The 19069-nt window shown below is 36.9% G+C and overlaps 1 protein-coding gene across 1 annotated transcript in view; it reads left to right on the forward strand.

Moving 5' to 3' along the window:
- HSF5 (heat shock transcription factor 5) overlaps nt 1-19069 on the forward strand; it is a 44951-nt gene that overhangs the window by 1041 nt on the left and 24841 nt on the right. Inside the window, 3 exon segments of the mRNA XM_027624539.2 lie at nt 5921-6295; nt 15655-15752; nt 18088-18609. Of these exon segments, the coding sequence (XP_027480340.2) occupies nt 5921-6295; nt 15655-15752; nt 18088-18609 (995 nt within the window).

The raw sequence follows: 19069 nt of genomic DNA on the forward strand, positions 1-19069 counted from the left end.
CGAAGGGTCTCTGCTCTAATGTGAAGCAAAACAGAGTTACTGTAGAGGGTGCGAATATGATGGTCAAGGTAGGAAGGAACAGAGTCACAGCCACAAAAACTTAGAACGTTTATACCGACCGAGGGAAAGTGAACAAGGTACCTTGGGTGGAAGTGTGTCCTTGAAGGGACAGGCCGTCTTCCACCCCTCAGACACATCTAAGAAATCTTACAAGAGGTGTCCTGACACTAATCATGTTCTAGGTTTAAGGAATGGATAGAAAGGTCGACATTGTTTATATATCTTAAGAGCAAAAACATAGGAATATATTTAATTGTTTATAAGATACTGTTCCTGCATACAATGAATTGGCTAAACATCTCTTTCATTGTAACTAATTAGAGCTGATGTTTACTGAAGGTGTTATGGTTAGGCAAACATAAGGCAAAAATGGTGTTCTTTACTGTCAAGTTGCAGTTTATTTTACTTTTTTTTAAAGATTTTATTTATTCATTTGTGAGAGAGACAGAGAGAGAACAAACAGGGGGAGAGGCAGAGGGAGAGGGTGAAGCAAAGCAGACTCCCTGCCGAGCAGGGAGCCGGATGCGGGACTCGATCCCAGGGACTCGATCCCAGGACCCTGGGATCATGACCTGAGCCGAAGGCAGACGCTTAACCATCTGAGCCACCCAGGCACCCTGTCAAGTTGTAGTTTAAAAAGAATTTTGGAAAGTTCACATTTACAGTCTTTGAATCTTTCACTCTACACCTTTCAGTATTGAAAGAACTTTCTGTAACTGTGTATTTACGAAAAGCTCAAAAATTCTCTGTGGTAGAAAATTATTTTATCAACTTGATTTCTGGTGCTCTTCCCCCTCTTCTGGGAAGGTGAGGGTGGCAATATTCCTTCTCTCTGTGTAAAGAGTCCATGATATGAGGCAGTATTCCAAGAGAGCAACTGGATATAATAATGAGAATTGATTCTTTGCCTTCAGTAGAAACATTTTCACCATGTTAATTTGGATTTAACATAATGTGTAAGGATTATTTTTCAGGTATGGGAAACTTTAAAAAATATACAAACAAAAGTAGCACTTTGTTCAGTTTAACCTCAGCCAAGGGTTATGAGTGAGGCAGCATTTTGTTCATTTGGAATTTAGAAGATAAGGGATTATAAGCTTGTGTGTCTGTGGAGTTTAGAAGATAAGGGATTAGGTTAGAGTTCTAGTAACAAGATGGAAAAATAGCAGTGGCCTAGGAATGTTCTAAAGGAATTCTAAAGGAATATTAAGCTGCTTCCATGTGATGGCATTTGATTTTGGTGGGGTATTGAATGGGGAAAGGCAGTGGAGATAATACCATGGCATACATTTGGCAGAATCTCTGGCATGGATGTTTGTTTTTCAGGTTGTGTATCTGGTGGGCATAAGGAGAAAAGACTGGGAAGTGTGTTCTTGGGAGAAATAGGATAACCACTTCAAACAGAGAAACCTATACGTGCATACATAAAAAGAGGATCTTGCTCACTTTTTTCACCTCTCTGACTTTCTTTTTCCCTCACCTATGTTAAACCCAGTTGTATTCTAAGGATAGAGTCCATTTTATTTTCTTTGATTTTTATTTATTTATTTTAAAATATTTTTGTTTATATGAGAGCAAGCACAGGTGGGGGGAGGGGCATGAGAGAGCACAAGGTGGGGGAAGGGCAAAGGAAGAGGGAGAGGCAGACTCCCTGCTGAGCAGTGAGCCCAGCACCAGGCTCTCCGTCCCAGGACCCTGTGATCATGACCGGAGCTGAAGGCAAACACATAACCAACTGAGCCACCCAGGCGCCCCGGGTAGAGTCCATTTTTTTTTTTTTTAAGATTTTATTTATTTATTTGACAGAGAGCACAAGCAGGGGGAGCAGCAGAAGGGGAGGGAGAAGTGGGCCTCCCGCGGAGCGGGGAGCCCGATGCGGGGCTCGATCCCAGGACCCCGGGATTATGACCTGAGCCGAAGGCAGATGCCTAACGACTGAGCCACCCGGGCGCCCCAATAGAGTCCATTTTAATTAAAGAAATACAGGGGCTGCCTGTGGTCTCATTGTCTTCACTTATAGTTCAGTTGGGTGGCATTTTAAAGATTTTTTCTTTAAAGATTTTATTTATTTATTTGACAAGAGAGAGACACAGCGAGAGAGGGAACACAAGCAGGGGGAGAGGGAGAAGCAGGCTTCCCACAGAGCAGGGAGCCTGATGCGGGGCTCCATCCCAGGACCCTGGGATCATGACCTGAGCCAAAGGCAGATGCTTAACGACTGAGCCACCCAGGCGCCCCCATTTTAAAGATTATTGAATAACAAATTTAATTCATACTTTTGCTTTATCAATAATACATCAATCCACGTATAACTAGATCATTGTAGTTTTCATGCATTTACTATTTTTTACTGTCCTGCCTGTTGGTATGTGCAGAAGATCTGTCATTTGTGGATTGTCTATACCATAGGCTTGATTCACTAAGGGATTGTGTTACTGGTGTGGGTGGGATGTAATTCTAAGTTCAAGAATACTACTGGGCCAACTTTGCTTTAATTCTGTGCTCTAAGCCCTTGGCTCTTCTGTTTGTCTTTAACGTATTTTTTTTTTTTTACGTAATTTTTATTCATCTTGAATCTTTCATTAGTTTATGCCTGACTATACTGTTGCTTCTTAGTTTCCACTTTGTTTACTGTGTTCTACTTCAGCTTATGGTTTGAATACTTGTGTCTTTTTTTTTTTTTTTAACAATAGAATCCTTTAAGTACCTGTTTCTCTTATCAAGATCCATTGAACTAACTGTCTTGTTCACCTTTCAGGAATGTACTTGATAAGAAATGTGAAGACCACATGTTTTTCCTTTTTTTTTTTTGGTCCACTTTTGTTATTTTGCACTTAAGTGGCAATTTATTTTACAATATTTGTTAACAGTATTTGTTAAAACTTTCTAAACTAAGTAACAAATGTGAGCAATAGTAGATAATCCGTTTTGGCCTGGGGATACCAAGCTCACAGGAAGCAAGTTTTTCCTGGGAATTGATTAACTCAGATTCTTCTATATAGAAGGAATAGGATCTTTAAGAACAGAAATCCATCCTGCCTTGCATTTCCAGAGTTCTGGATTTGAACTTTGCCAACTATGTCTTGAAGATGTTCTGAAAACCTATAGATGATATTCTGTGAAGCTGGTCAGAATAGAACCCTATGAGATAACCCTTAACAGTAAATAAGAGCTGAACATGTTTTAGTTCTTTATTTAAAAAAAACAAATGAAAAGGAATGCCCTTCTAATCCTGTCCGCATTCTTATGTTAGCAGCATCTAAAAATCTATAAGTATTTAGCAATCAGAGTTTATTGTGATAGAGATAGAATTTATATTTTCATTTGAGAAATCAAAGTAGAGAATTCTTTAATTAGCTGCTTAAGTTGTTGACAATCTGCAAATTCATTAATAGCTTAACTCTAAAGAAGGTAGAAGAAGGGTTAGCTATTGCACACTGTAGCAATATGTAGTTTTAGCATGTGAAGCATCCAAGGAAGAATCAAGTGGTGGGTAGTTTTAGACCTCAGAAACAGCTGTTGTAAAGAGCAAAAAATGTTTCTTTAGGTCTTAAAGGATTGCACTGGTAGTTCAAAGTGTGTATACATATGGAATTGTTAGATACCATTAAAACTATTTTTTTGTACTTTAGAGGAAAAGAGGAAAAGCAGTTTTTAAGAGGTGATATCATTTGAATACATTCAATCTTCTGAACTAAGATTTTTTTCTCTGTTAGATTTAGACCTCTTGATTTCCAGGGCTCTAGAATTTGTATGTATATATGTATGTATATATTTGTTTTTGGCATTAATGCTTTATTCCTTTTAAATTTTTTATCATTTTTTAAGAGTTTAAGAAAATTGAATTGAATCAGGCAGTGCCAAACCAGAAGTGGTTAGGAGTACTCTTAATGCTTTAATTTAATTTAATTTAATTTTTAAGAAGATTTTATTCATTTATTTGTCAGAGAGAGTGCAGGAGAGCACTAACAGTAGGAGTGGCAGAGGGAGAGGGAGAAGCAGGCCAAGCCCCGACGGGTTGGGGGATCAACCCCAGGACTCTGGGATCATGACCTGAACCGAAGGCAGTTGCTTAGCCAACTGAGCCATGCAGGCGCCCCTATTTTATTTTTGAGAGAGAGAGAGACTGAGTGGAGTGGAGGTGCAGAGGGAGAGAAAGAATTTTTTTTAAGATTTTTTTAAATTTATTCATTTGAGACTGAGAGCGCGTGCGCATGAGCACAAGCAGGGGAGAGAGGCAGAGGGAGAGGGAGAAACAGACTTCTCGCTGAGCCTGGAGCCCGACTAGGGGCTCAGTCCCAGTACCTGGAGATCATGACCTGAGCTGAAGGCAGACGCTTAACCATCTGAGCCATCCAGGTGCCCCGAGAGAGAGAGAGAATCCTAAGCAGGCTCCACACAGGCACAGAGCCCCACGTGGGGCTCCATCTCGGGACATTATGACCTGAGCCAAAATCAAGAGTCAGATGCTTAACCAACTGAGCCACCCCGGTGTCCCCTAATGTTTTATTCTTTAGAGGAAATTAAACACCAAAGAAATAGAATGAAAGATGTATAACATGTTGAATGGGATTACAGTTTAAATATTTGGAAAAGTAGGTTTTTGAGTGCCATCTTTTACCATGTAGTTTAACAGATGAGTAGCACATAAATTAGACTTTTCCCCTGTTTTATAGATTAGTTTAATAAAGCAAATTGAAAGGAATTTGTGAACCACATGATTTAATACATGATGTCTTCCTGGAAATAAATTAGCCTAGCTTTATGTTCAAGAATTGCAGTCTGGGGCGCCTGGGTGGCTCAGTTGGTTGGGCGACTGCCTTTGGTTCGGGTCATGATCCTGGAGTCCCGGGATCAAGTCCCGCATCGGGCTCCCCGCTCAGCGGGGAGTCTGCTTCTCCCTCTGACCCTACCCCCTCTCATGTGCTTGCTCTCTCTCTCATTCTCTCTCTCAAATAAATAAAATCTTTAAAAAAAAGAAAGAATTACAGTCTGAAAAATAAGTTCAGTTTGCAACATGTATATTTTCTTTTTCTCTTTATATAGTATTGCCCTTTGTCTGTCTTCATCATCTCCACTTTTTAATTCCTTTCTACCTTACTAGATAAGAGAAAGCAAATATCAGAATCTTTGGGCCTGAGGATGTGGATTTTTAACAAACTCTCTAGGTGATTTCAGATGTAGTAAATCAGTGTTTGAGAGTTACTGATATCTAGGAAGGGACTCTACTAGAGATCCTCTGAAGAAAAAGACCATGGAAAAGTGTTGATTAATTTAAGAAAGGAAGAAGAGAACTGAGTTAAAGTTTTCAAGCCTGACTTTTCTGCAAAGATGATCATAAAAAAAAAAATTGAAGGGGAGTAAAGAACATTAACTTTCTTTTTGGTTTGTGTTATAGTTCTTGTTTGATCTACACTTATTTATTTTATATATACAGTTGAGTGTTTACTTTCATGCCTATTATTAAGGTTTCTAAATGATTTGAAAGACTGAATGGAATTTCTAAAACTTCTAGGAAGTAGCTTACAGATTGGAAAAATCTGGGTCAATCAGTTGAGGTAAAAAAAGGTAAGATGACTGAATCGTCTATAAAAGGCTTTGAACAGTGAATTTGACTTAATAATAGAGTTTGGCTACATTGTCTCTTATGACAGTAATATTGAGAACCAAGCAAAAGTTTGATTATTTTTTTAGCATTGTATGTGTATTCTGGATTCTGAACTTGTTTTTACCAGAACTAAATTTCTGTTGTGTTAAAAATGGCTGAGAATTCAACATATTCATATTTTGTGATTTTTGGTTTACTACATCCAGTGGTATAATGTAAAATTAGTAAATGTGTTCTTCCTTTTTTACGCAGGACCAGTGGCTGTAGGACAATTCCACCGGTCATTCCGGCGAGATAGTTTGTCTCCTTACTCCTACGTATCGACTTCATCCCACAACCACAGTACTTTCCCTCTGAAAGGTTTAGATCGGACCCCGATGCCTCCTAGAACATGGCAGAACTCCCTTGGAATGCACCCAGGACAAGTGGAAACGTCTCCCACTTTTTCAGATAAAGGGGTTCCATTTCCTGTACTGCAGAGGTTTCCAACTGAGGTTACCTATACTCTGCAGCCAAGCGCCACATCCGTACACGTTCAACAAGGTCCTCAAACAATGGTCAGCAACTCCCAAAAATATAGTAACTACACACCCTCAGCGCAGTACTCCCAAGCCTACTATCCAACAGGTATGAGAAATTCAAGTTCAGTGGCTTCTCTTAAAGTACTTTATAATGAACATTTATATTTTTAATGCATTTCTGCATGCTTAAAAATAGGAATATGCACCTAAGAAATGTCAAAGATTTCTGATGAGGGCATATTTTTAAGCAATATATAAAATTTCATTGTGTTCTTAAGGATTGTGAAAATTCTGTTGGGTACGTAAAAGTATATGTTTTTAGTATCTTTTAACTTTTGTATCTTTTAAATGTGTCCTAGTAATGAAATTAGGATGTGGTACATTGGGACCTTGTTTTAACTTTGCTGTTGGTGCAGTATTTTGTTTCTTTTCTTTAAAAAAAAATTATATACATATTATAGTTGACCCTTGAACAATGCAGGATTGGGGTGCTAACCCCCATGCAGTTGAAAATCTGTGTATAACTGTTTTTTTTAAAGATTTTATTTATTTATTTGACAGAGAGAGACACAGTGAGAGAGGGAACACAAGCAGGGGGAGTAGGAGAGGGAGAAGCAGGTTTCCCGCCGAGCAGGGAGCCCGATGCGGGGCTCGATCCCAGGACCCTGGGACCATGACCTGAGCCGAAGGGAGATGCTTAACGACTGAACCACCCAAGCACCCCTGTGTATAACTTTTGACTGCCCCAGAATTTAACTACTAATTACCTATTGTTGACTGGAAGCCTTGCCTAAGATGACATAAAGAGTTGATTAGCACATAGTTTGTATGTTATATGTAGTATATACTGTATTCTTACAATAAGCTAGAGAAAAGAAAATGTTATTAAGAAAATCATAAGAAAAAATGCATTTACAATACTGTACTGTATCAAAAAAATCCACATGTAAGTGGACCCACATAGTTCAAACTCATGTTCTAGGGTCAACTGTATATACTGTATTTTTTAATATTATAGGTGAGATTACCTCATAATGAAATCATTTTAGTATCTCAGTAATGAAGTTTAATAAAAGAACACACTATCTCTTAAAACTAAATTATATTCTTTTAGTAAAAACGTGATGGTGTGATTTGACAGTGCGGTCCCTTCAGTGTTAATCCCAGCCAACTAAGAAGTGCAGAGTAGGAGTAGCAGAGAAGAGAACCTGACAATGATAACTGACCTAAAGCTCAGCCAAGGGCATTGAAGATACACTGTAGATCTCAAGCCACTAATCGGGAATCCTTATAGTGACCATGTGTTTAGCTTCTTGTGGGGAGGGGAGTGTCTTTTGGGAGGGGTACAGTTTTGCAAGATTAATAGTCTTTCCTTTCCATTCAAATGTATCTTCGATTTTGCTGGAGCACCAAATAGTCACGGTGTGTTTCATCATGTAGAGTACTTTAATACTGAGTGACAAAATGGGGCAATGGAAATAAGACAAGGGTCAAGGCTTTCAGAAAAGACCAGAGAGAGAAGAAAGAGGGCATTCCTTTGTTAAGACTCTAGGAATATTAATTTTCTCAAAAATGTAGATCTGGAAGTGATATCTAGAGGTATTTTGTTAGACCATTTCTCCTAGGGAGGAGGAAATCAAGCTAAAATAAGTGGAAGGAATGTAAATTTGGTAAGGGAATGAAATAATTTGTTGACTTTTACAAGTTCTCAATCTGGTAACTTCTGTTTGTAACAGGACTATTTTCTAGCTGTATCATCCAACTGTATTCTTTTATTATTGGCTTATTGCATTCTACCTAAATATAGGTATTTATATTAAATATTTAACATTTTAATATTAAAATATTAAAATAATAAAACAAGAGTTTAAATTAGATTGGGTTTTATATATTTTTAGAACTGCTACTGTTTTGGGTAGATGGAGTTGAGAAGGAAAACGCAAAGGAAGTATATGGATTAAGGATGACTTAGCACTTTTTTTAATTTTGCCTATTAGAAATCTAAATTTTTTTTACCTTCTTATGAAGAAAAAGGTTGAAGTCTAGTATTTTTCCAGATTTTCAGCTACTTCTTTGAAAAACAAAAATATCTGTGTGATCTTTAAAAATAGAAGATGACTAAATTCATGTTAGAAGTTTTAGATCTTATGTATAGCAACAAATAGGGTCAGATTTTTATTGGTGAATAGTTTAATTCAACATTTTATTTTTTATTTGTAAAGATTTTATTTATTTGACAGAGACACAGCGAGAGAGGGAACACAAGCAGGGGGAGCGGGAGAAGCAGGCTTCCCACCAAGCAGGGAGCCCGACGTGGGGCTTGATCCCAGGACCCTGGGACCATGACCTGAGCCTAAGGCAGACGCTTAACGACTGAGCCACCCAGGCGCCCCCAATTCAACATTTTAATAAACAGATTAGACATTACTATCTAAATGATAACTTCAGCTCCATTCCGGGTATGCATAGAATGTATATACACACATAGAGATAGTCTGTGTCTTCCTTACACTTGCTTTACATTCTGTAGCCCATCAGCTGGATAATACTGCTACCCCCCTTTCTTTTACCAGTAAGTGTTTCTCTCTCCTTTCCTAAACTCCTTCCAAAGCCCCCTCCTCAAACTACTAAAGACTCAGAAGCTTCTGGGGAGTTTAAATTTGGAAGGACTGCAGCAAGAGAGATGTAGAAAGGTGCTTAACCTTCCAATTTGTAATTTTGGAGGCATTTTCCCATGGACATATTAGGGTGGTTTAGGAGCCAAATTAGCCTATGTGATGATGTTTCTACAGGAAAATGTATTTCAAGTTCCAGACAATCCTCTCGGAAACACTTGGTTCCAAATTTTATGAGAACCACTTATGTATTATGTACTAGAAAACACTACAAATAGTTAATATTATTCATTCATTATAGAAATACTACTTGTTAAATTATTATAATTCAGGATATGTTATTTTAAAAATATTTTATGTTAGCTTGGATATAAAATTATAAATTAAAAATTGTCTCCAAGAGTTCAAGGTAAGGACGAGGAGAGAGACATTAAAAGAACAAGTAAGTGCTGCTGATGTTTTGATAGCTTACAGGGCATGTGAAATAGAATCTTATGTTATCTGAATTTTTGTTTTGTCTCCTTTAATAGGGATAATTGAAATGACTATAATGTTTCTGAGTTTATGAGAATAAGAAATGTCATGATCTCATGATGACATCTAATACATAGAGTAGGTCTGTGATATAGTGTAATAAGCAAAACTGCTTTGAAGATTCTGAAGTACTATATAAATAAAAGGTATTGTTAAATACAAAAGACTTGCTATGGAAAAGAAAGTGCCATAAAAATACTGTAGAAGAATTTGATCCCTCCAAATTTTAGGTGAAGGAAGCAAAAAGTAGTGAGCAGTTTAACCAATATTTAGTGAGTACCTCTTTATGAAGAGCATTACAAATGACTTTTCCAAAGTTCAATAGAATATCCTTCTCAGAGGCAGGGTAATAATCACTCCCAAATCCAGCTCTTAAAGTAATAATGAAGTAACTAATTTTGGAATAATTGCCATACTTGAATCTTTTTGAAGGATTCGAGGTTTGGATCAAATTTTAGTAAACAGCAACACCTGACTTCATTTAAAAAATTATATTGACAATAAATTTGGATCTGGTCTTCAAATAATATAACCAGTAAATTTTGAATGTTGTAATATTTTATAAATCAATTTCTCTAGTAAAGCCAAAGATCGAGACTGGAAAATTGCTGGCAGACAGACTCGTAAAATGACTCATCTGTATCTGTGCTTACATTCGTCATTCCTCTCTTGAAGTGCCTGTTTTCTTTGCCTGGCTCACTACATTCTTTCCGCTCTTATCACTCCTTCAAAGACAAAATGTTGGAGATCCAGTATTGATTGACTCTTTTTAGTCTTGTTTTATCTTGGGTTCATTTTTTTCCCTCTGATGTTATTTATATAGCAGTCACTATGACCAAGCATTGTTCTGAGTATTTTCCAAATACCAATTCATTTAATCCTCATGACAACCTTACAAGATTAGAAATGTAATTATCCTCATTTTATAAGTTAGGAAACTGAAACACAACTAGTCAGAGGCAAGGCTGGGGAACAGACCCAGGCAAACTGACTCAGGAGTCCATTCTTTGGTCATTGCGCTCTGTTACCTGCCTGCCTCTCGTACAGAGAGAGACTTTTTGTTTTATCTTTTGAGAGACTCTTGCTGTCTCCTTCCTGGAGTTAGTTACTCCCAGAAAGGATAGACAACAGAAAATGATGGAGGGACCTACCCTTCTATGCTGCTGGTGGCCGTGGGACTACCCTGGATTATTGACTCATCCTACCCAAGCAGGGAGAACATACTCCCATCTGCTAGAGTGGGGGCCTAGCTTGGGGCCTCTGAGGAGTGGGGCTGCCTCTAATTCATTTCTGTATACCCTTCTACCTAGCATGGTGCTCGGCTATTATGATTCCCTAGTAAATAGTGTATTGAATGGAATGAAATAATTCTAGTGTCAGCTTTGTAGTTAATCATTTAACCTGATCTTCAGGGGATTATTTCATGACACTCCCCCTCAATTTCCCTTCCTATAAAGTGGCAATAGTAGTTCAGGTCAGGGATTAAATGAATTTCATGTATGTGAATAGACTTTATAAAATATAAAACACTATTTACATAGAAAGGAGAAAATATTTTAAAAGCTGTTTTTCAAATGAAACTACATATTAACATCCTAAAGTCTAAAAACAGTAATTTGTTAAGAATATACAACTTCTGCAAGGTACATATGATGCTTTTTATTTTTTATTGAAAAAATACATACTGTATCATTATTTAAAAAAATTTTTTTGACTTGAATCTTGGACAAAAAGAATTACTTATTATTGTGGGGTTTTGTTGTTGTTGTCGTTGTTGTTGTTTTTAAAGTAGGTTCCATGCCCAGCGTGGAGCCCAGCATGGAGCCCAGTGTGGAGCTTGAACTCACAACCCTGAGATGGAGAGCTGAGCTGAGATCAAGAGTCGAACGCTTAACTGACTGAGCCACCCAGGCGCCCCTATTATTGTTTTAAAGTACATTTAAATTCTCGGGGCGCCTGAATAGCTCAGTTGTTAAGCGTCTACCTTCGGCTCAGGTCATGATCCCAGGGTCCTGGAATCAAGACCCGCATCAGGCTCTCTGCTCAGTGGGGAGCCTGCTTCTCTCTGCCACCCACCCACCGACCCATCTACCCCCCACTCATGCTTATGCTCTCTGTCTCTCTCTCTCTCTGAAATAAATACATAAAATCTTTTAAAAAACAAAAAAGTACTGGGGGGCGCCTGGGTGGCTCAGTGGTTAAGCGTCTGCCTTCGGCTCAGGTCACAATCCCAGAGTCCTGGGATCAAGCCCTGCATCGGGCTCCCTGCTCGGCAGGAAGCCTGCTTCTCCCTTTCCCACTCCCCTGCTTGTGTTCCCTCTCTCTCTGTCTCTCTCTCTCTGTCAAATAAATAAATAAAATCTTTAAAAAAAAGTACATTTAAATTCTAAAGATTTTATTTTTAGGCTTTTAATTTTATATAGTGTACATCAACACATACAGCACCTGGAGTTATAAGAGCTTTCCAGTGCTGTCGTTCTTGCACTCAGGTAGCCTCTATTGTCAAGTTTCTTTGAAAAGGCCTGATTTTGTTCTTATGGAAAGAGGGACAGGAAGTTCTCTTTAGCTGCCAGAAGAAACTAAACAAAAGCACAATTATATTTGTCTTTCTTTTTATTGAGGTGAAATATAAATAACATAGAGTTTACCACTTTAACCATTTTTAAGTCTACAGTCCTGTGGCGTTAAGTCCATTTACATTGTTGTACTAGCATTACCACCTTCCATCTTCTGAACTTTTTCATCTTCCCCAACTGAGACTCCATACCCATTAAACACTAACTTCACATTCCCCGTCCCCCCCAGCTCCTGGCAACCACCATTCTGCTTTCTGTCTCTGTGAATTTGACAACTCTCTGAAACTCATATATGAGGAATCATACAATATTTACCCTTTTGTGATTGGCTTATTTCATTAAGCATACTGTTTTCAAGGTTCATTGATACTGTAGCATGGGTCAAAATTTCCTTATTTTTTAATGCTGAGTAATTTTCCATTGTATGTATGTACCACATTTTATTTATCCATTCATCCATTGATAGACCCTGGGTTGCTTCCACCTTTTGGCTGTTGTGAACAATGCTGCTGTGAACATGGATGCACAAATACATATATATATATATATATATATATTTGAGGGCCTGCCTTCACTTTTTTTGGGTATATGCCCAGAAGATCTTTACCCTACTGTAAGTGAGGAAGTATTGGGGTTTTAGATGTATAGTAACTTATCTTGAAACTAAATTTACTATTAAGATGTTTTTCCTGTTGAGCATTTATATTGGGGATTTTCTCACTGTTGTCACTGTACTGTTCTGGAGTAGATTCAAGTCTAAAACATTTTAATTATATATTTGAATTACCTCCATAGGATAAAAGAGTATGAACTTGTTTTCCTAACCTATAGTGGGAGTGAAAATTTTTACCATTAGATAACTTTTAGTGCTCCTGGATTTTTTTTTTAAAGATTTTTATTTTTATTTATTTGACACAGAGGGAGAGAGAGAGAGGGAGGGACGGGAGGGAGGGGGAGAACAAGCGCAAGTGGGGGAGGGGCAGAGGGAGAAGGGAGGAGCTCACCTCCCACTGAGCAGGGAGCCTTAAAAGGGACCCTGGGATCGTGACCCGAGCAGACGCTCAACCGACTGAGCCACCCAGGCACTCCTACTCCTGGATTTTTTTAATTACCAGAATTGTTTTTTAAAATGTCATTAACTGTTATATTTACATCTGAAATAGAATTCTGTCCATTATTTCCAGTTTTTCATTCTCCGTGCAATTTAATGCCTTAAGTGAATACTGCCATCAGGAAGACAGTGGAAGATCTTTATGCAGATGAATGTGCCTTAGGATATAGTGATAAACTTAGTTTTATAAATGGCAGTGCTTTCACAATGCTTTCATAATATAACTGGGTTAATTTGTCATATATTAAGCACACAGTTGCATTTCTATAGCTAGGTTTTTCATATTCGGTAAATTTACTAGTATCTTACCTTGTTCTGTTTTGTTGACTGTACAAAGTCTGACTGCACTGGTAAGGAAATAGCCACTGAGGAATCTTTTTGGATTATCTATTCATGTCCCCCTTTGCAGGTAGCTTTCCACTTTCCATTTGTTATTGGAAACTTAAAAGGACATTCAGCATTTTGCTGTTTCCTTAGATATCAAATCAGCTATCAGCTATATATTAATATACTCTCTGTTGTGTATTTTACTTTATCCAAGAAATTTATTTTAAAGTATACTTTAACAACTATTTAAAATGTGTAAGCAATGGAATCAGAACAATATCAGAAAAATAAACCTAATACCTTTCATTGATTAATTTGTAACAAAATACTATTTCATGGTACTCTCATGAGTGAAAACCGGCAGCTCCTGATTGAGTCTTTTCTTGCCACTAGGGGGCTAGGTTTTCCTTAGCTGTTAAAACTCTAGAAAAATGTCTGTTGTTTTCCAGAGTTTTGGCAAACCCAGCAGACCCCTCCTTGGTGTTTTCCTTTTTGGTTTTAAGTTCTTTCCCAGGATACTTATGCTTTCAAATACTGTGGGAAATCAAATTCAAATCTAAAACATTGAAATTGTGTATGTGAATAATCTCCAAAGGTTAAAGTGTAAGAACCTGCTTACCTAACCTATATTGGAAGTGATAAGAGCATGAATTTTATGTGGCCATCTTAGTAATGTCTGGCTTTTTTAATCACTGGAATTGTTAAAATGATGTAATTCAGAAAACATCAACCCTTACATGTGAATCTAAAGCAGAATTTTGTCCATTATTTCAAGTTTTTCCTTCCATGTGCAAAATTTAATGGCTTAAATTGCACATGATATTAGAAAAATATTTCTAGTATACTTTCATGAACTTCTGACATTTTAAAAATCAGTAGTCAATAATAGAGAAATAGGGAAACATTGCAATGAATTTTTACAATCCTTAGGCTAATTTACTTTCAAAGATCATAGAATAAGATTTAGTAATTTTATTAGCATACACAAAATAAAAATGTGGGCATAGAAAGTAAAGACAACTTAAAAATATAGTAGTTTAAGTATAGTCTTATAGTAAAGACAGCTTAAAAATATATTCATCAAGTGGAGTTCTAGTAAAATTAAAATGTTACATTTTAGGAAGAAGGAAAGATTAGGGAAGTATTGTACATTAAAGAGCATGTGCTTTGAGGTTTGATTGCTGGCTCTGTCACTATTAGCTTTGTGACTTTCAGCAAATTATTTAACATCTCTGAGCTTTAGTTTCCTTAATTTCGTAAAGTAATGTTAATACCTCATTCAATTGTTGTTTGGATTAAATGAAGCAATATATGTAAAGCACCTAGTACTGTGCCTGAACATGGTAGGTGCTCAATAAATGTCGTCCTCTGTTTAATCCAAAGGTGTGATCTGTTATAACTGATTCTCATTCGTTCTGGAGAGTCTCTCTCTGGAAAAGAGGAGACTCAACCTATTATTAAGACTGCATCTGTAAGTATAACTATCCCAGTACAAAGAGTTAATCTTTTTATGGTATCCTAACTATAAAGAGAAAGCTTGAAAAATGTACTTCTTTAGTTAAAATAATAGCAGCATTAGCTATTTATTTTTTGATTGCCTACTGTATGCCAGTACTATCCTAAGTGCTTTATACATATTAACTCATTCATTCCTCACAACAAACATAGTAGGGTATGTACTATTATTATCCCTATTTTATTAAGCTGCAGAAACTGAGGCCCAAAGAGATTAACCTTGCTCAAGTTTATACAGCTATTAAAATTTTGGAACTGGGCTCCAAAGCCAGACAGTCTGGCTTTAGATTAAAATTCTTAACCATTTCTTTAAATGGTTAAAACATTTTTGTCTGGATTTTACTCGATGCATTGTATAATGGTAGGAATGTTTGGAGAGTATTTCACTTATTTTATCCTTAAAACACACCCTCCTCCAAATGTTTGTTACTGTTAAAATGATTGAAACAATTATTTTGGAATTCCAAATATGTTCTGATATTTTCAGTAAAATGAAATTAGTTTCAATAAGAATAAATGTTCAGTTAGAAAGGTAACAAAATGTTTAGGTGCTAAAGAAATTATTAGAAAAGTAGACATGACCCTTTAAAATGATTTTTTAAATTCGTGTATTGCCATGTTGTTTTCAATAAATAATAGCACCGAGTCGGACTAAGTATAATTTTATTGCATCCACAAAGGAAAACTTTTGGAATTTTTCTGTCTAAGTTGAAAGAGGGGAGTGTGCCTTAAATGCCGCAGAGGTTACTTGTGGTTGATGACTGTTCTCTGTTTGAATCTGTCCCAGCTGTGCTACAGTGCTGCTCTCCTTCCACCCACATGGACGCTCTGAGTAGTTGTGTCACCCCCACTGCCTCTTCCTATGCACACTGCAACTACTTCCAGGTAAGATTCTTGGAACGGTGGACACACTCTGTACTTGACGGGGAGTATGATTGACCTTGCACAGTTTTAAAGTATAATTTTATCTTAATGAGTAGCCAGAGGTAAGCTGTGGATTACGGCTTCAGTTTTCTCAGTTCTAAAAAAGAGGGAGTTGATAGAAGTGATGTCTGAGGATTCAGATATCCACACAATAAGCACTAGTGTCCAAAACAGTAGGCACTAGTTACATGTGGCTATTTAAATTAATTAAAATGAAATAAAATCTAAAATTCATTTCTAGTGCTCCAAGTGTCATATGGCTAGTGGTACGGCACAGAGAGCATTTTCCTCATTGTGGAAAGTTTGAGCATTGCTGTTCTACGTTCTTCTATGGTAAAATGACTATCAGATAAACTTTAAAAGTATGTAAGTCACCAAATGACAGTTTCTTCCAAGATGATACAGATAATTACTTTTTTTAATGAGAAAGGGAAAGTGAAATAAAAATGAGAAATTTAAGTGGTGATCCCTTTCTGCTCCCATATTGTAAATACTATACTTCAATTATTTTCTCATCATTTATTGGGGAGCAATTGCATTGATTTAAATGTTTTAGATGGCTATTTCCAGGATAAGATTAAATTCCATGCTTTGTAGTTTTATGCTGTAATTGCTTAAAGATTGGAATTATGTGTTTGCCTTTGATATCATGTAGTTGAGATAGCTTCTGTTTTTAAGAGAATATCTTACTAGTGGCATTCTGGAACTGAAAGAAACATTCGTTTGTTTTTTGTTTTTGTTTTTTGAGAAAATTACATGGGATGTCAAATTATAATCAGATCGTTGTTTGAAGAGCATAGAATCAGATCAAAGGGACTTAGCTGGACATTTTTAATGGCAGGTACCATCAAGCATGATAGTCCAATCTGTTCATCTTCACTGGAGGGATATGTCTGTCCCACAAATTAGATGCTTTTGTTTGTGGATCTGGACACACTCTCCCTTGGATCATACTGGAGATACTCCTGATGGTGTTTATGTTTTGATCATGCTTATGTTTTAAATAAATTATTTAACATATCCTTAGAAATATCCTTACTAGAAAGAGAATACATGTTTGTTACAGGAAAATAAAGATAAGTAGACATAACATTTTTGAAATGAAAAAAAGAATATATTTTAGATGTGATTCTGGAAATAAAAGCAGTTGGTTTAGTTGCATCATAGATATTGGTGAGAGTGTGCATGAATGATCATTATAGTGTAAAGGTTAAGAGCAAGAGCTCTTAAGTCAGGCAACCATGCTTGAAACCTGGATCTGTCAGTTATTTCATTGTGACTTTGGGTAAATTACACAGTTTCTCTGAACTTCAGTTTCATCATTTGGAAATGGAAATGATCACGTTTTATAGACCTCTTGAGCGGATTAAATGGAATAATGTATATAAAGTACTTTGCATGTGCTTGGCACATAGTAAGAACTCAGTAAATAAGTGGCACATAGTAAGAACTCAGTAAACTCACTAAACCATTTATTGAGTGGCTTGATGCTTAAACCATTTAAATTTACATTATTTGGCATTAATGTCCTTCTAATAACTGACGCAGTCTTTGTTGTGTATTTGGCAACATCAACCTATTACACGTTTTATTTATTATTACTCTTCAGTATTTTATATTCATAGCTTGAGATTATTTATCATCAAACATGTAATTAAATGCCTACTCTGTGCAAAGTACTATGTATAAGAGAATACATCTTAAAGATATAAAGAATACATCTAAAAGAGCTTTTTAAAATCTATTGTTTTATTATTAAAAATAAGCAATCTCAGGAACCAAAGGACATTCGATATTCCATCCATTTTTTCCCAGATCATTTGGAACAGAATATCAGTACCTCCCCCTGAATCTATAGAAGCATTGGTGGACTTGTGAGCATCCTGTGTTTGAAATTTCCTTACTACGTTCCTAAAATAGTATATGATAGATATAAGTGATGTTTTTGTCTGTCAACTTTTAATGGAAGAATTGGGTGTATAGACATTTTATCAGCAAATAGGTATTTGGGTACTATAGCTTTTTGATTTGGTATACTTTAACCCTGAGAATTATTGGTCCTTTCCAGTATTAAACTTAGCATAGTGGTTGACATATATTAGTGGCTAAGTAAATGTTAACAATAGAATTGAAGCTACCATTGCTGAAAAGTTGATTGGTGTTCAAGTTTTCTTAGTGAGTTTTAGTTAAAATTTAATCTATCTGTTTAACATTTATCAGCCTAAACATTGTTGCTTTCCTCCTTAACCTCATATTCAATTTTCTATCCAAACAGTCCTATTTTCTCTTTTCCCAGAATCCTCCAATGCAATCCTCCTATCCAGTTGAATTTCTGCCTTCTAATTGGCCTTGCAGTGCTACTGATGAAAATAAAAAGACAGAAGTAAACCTAGAGGCTGTTTTTCAGATAGTAGATGAGTTGCATTCCTCCCCTAAATTGGAGATGGTGAAGGTGGAGCCTGTTGAGAATCAGTGCCCAACATCTCAGTCTAACAGAGGCCAACATATCCTAGCTAATTCAAACAACAGCAATCCATCTTCCACAAGTCAGGCTAGCCAGCTGGAGCCACTTACTCCCGTAGGCTCAGATATTACATCTTTTGTAGTCGGAGCAGAACAAGCAATTACCTGCTCTCTACCACAGTCACCTGAGTACATCTATACCATCCACACAGCTCAGCCTGTTGAAAATACTACAATGCAGGAATCTGAAGCCATCCAACAAGCTCATGTCAAACTGAAGGAGCAGCTAAGTCATAATCCATCTCCATCTTCAGTAGTATTTGTGCAGGAAGGGCTACCATTCAGCACACCCCAGGTAAGGCAAAGAAAAAAGTCCTAAAAAAGCTCAAAGTACCTAGTGCTTCTTGCTAAAGACCGTTCTAGTAAAGAGTTTGTTCACATTTTATTTGGGTTTATTACCAGTTCATTATGCTTTCTTTTTTTTTTTTTTAAGATTTTATTTATTTATTAGAGACGCCAGAACCCAAACCAGGGGTGGGGGGAGGCAGAAGGACAAACAGACTCCACGCTGAGTGCAGAGGCTGACATGGGGCTTGATCCCAGGACTCTTGAGATCATGACCTGAGCCAAAGTCAGACACTTAACCGACTGAGCTACCCAGGTGCTCCCATTATGCTTTCCAGAAGGATCATGTCCCAGTGATTCTGCACAAAAAATGCAGAAAGAAGTAACCTTAAACCCCAGACATCTTTTTACTGTTATGGTCTGAAGTCAGCCTCTAGAGAGGCAGTAGGAGCATTGTGGTATAAACCTTA

This window comes from Zalophus californianus, chromosome 16 (assembly GCF_009762305.2).
Source record: "Zalophus californianus isolate mZalCal1 chromosome 16, mZalCal1.pri.v2, whole genome shotgun sequence".
Lineage (NCBI taxonomy): Eukaryota > Metazoa > Chordata > Mammalia > Carnivora > Otariidae > Zalophus > Zalophus californianus.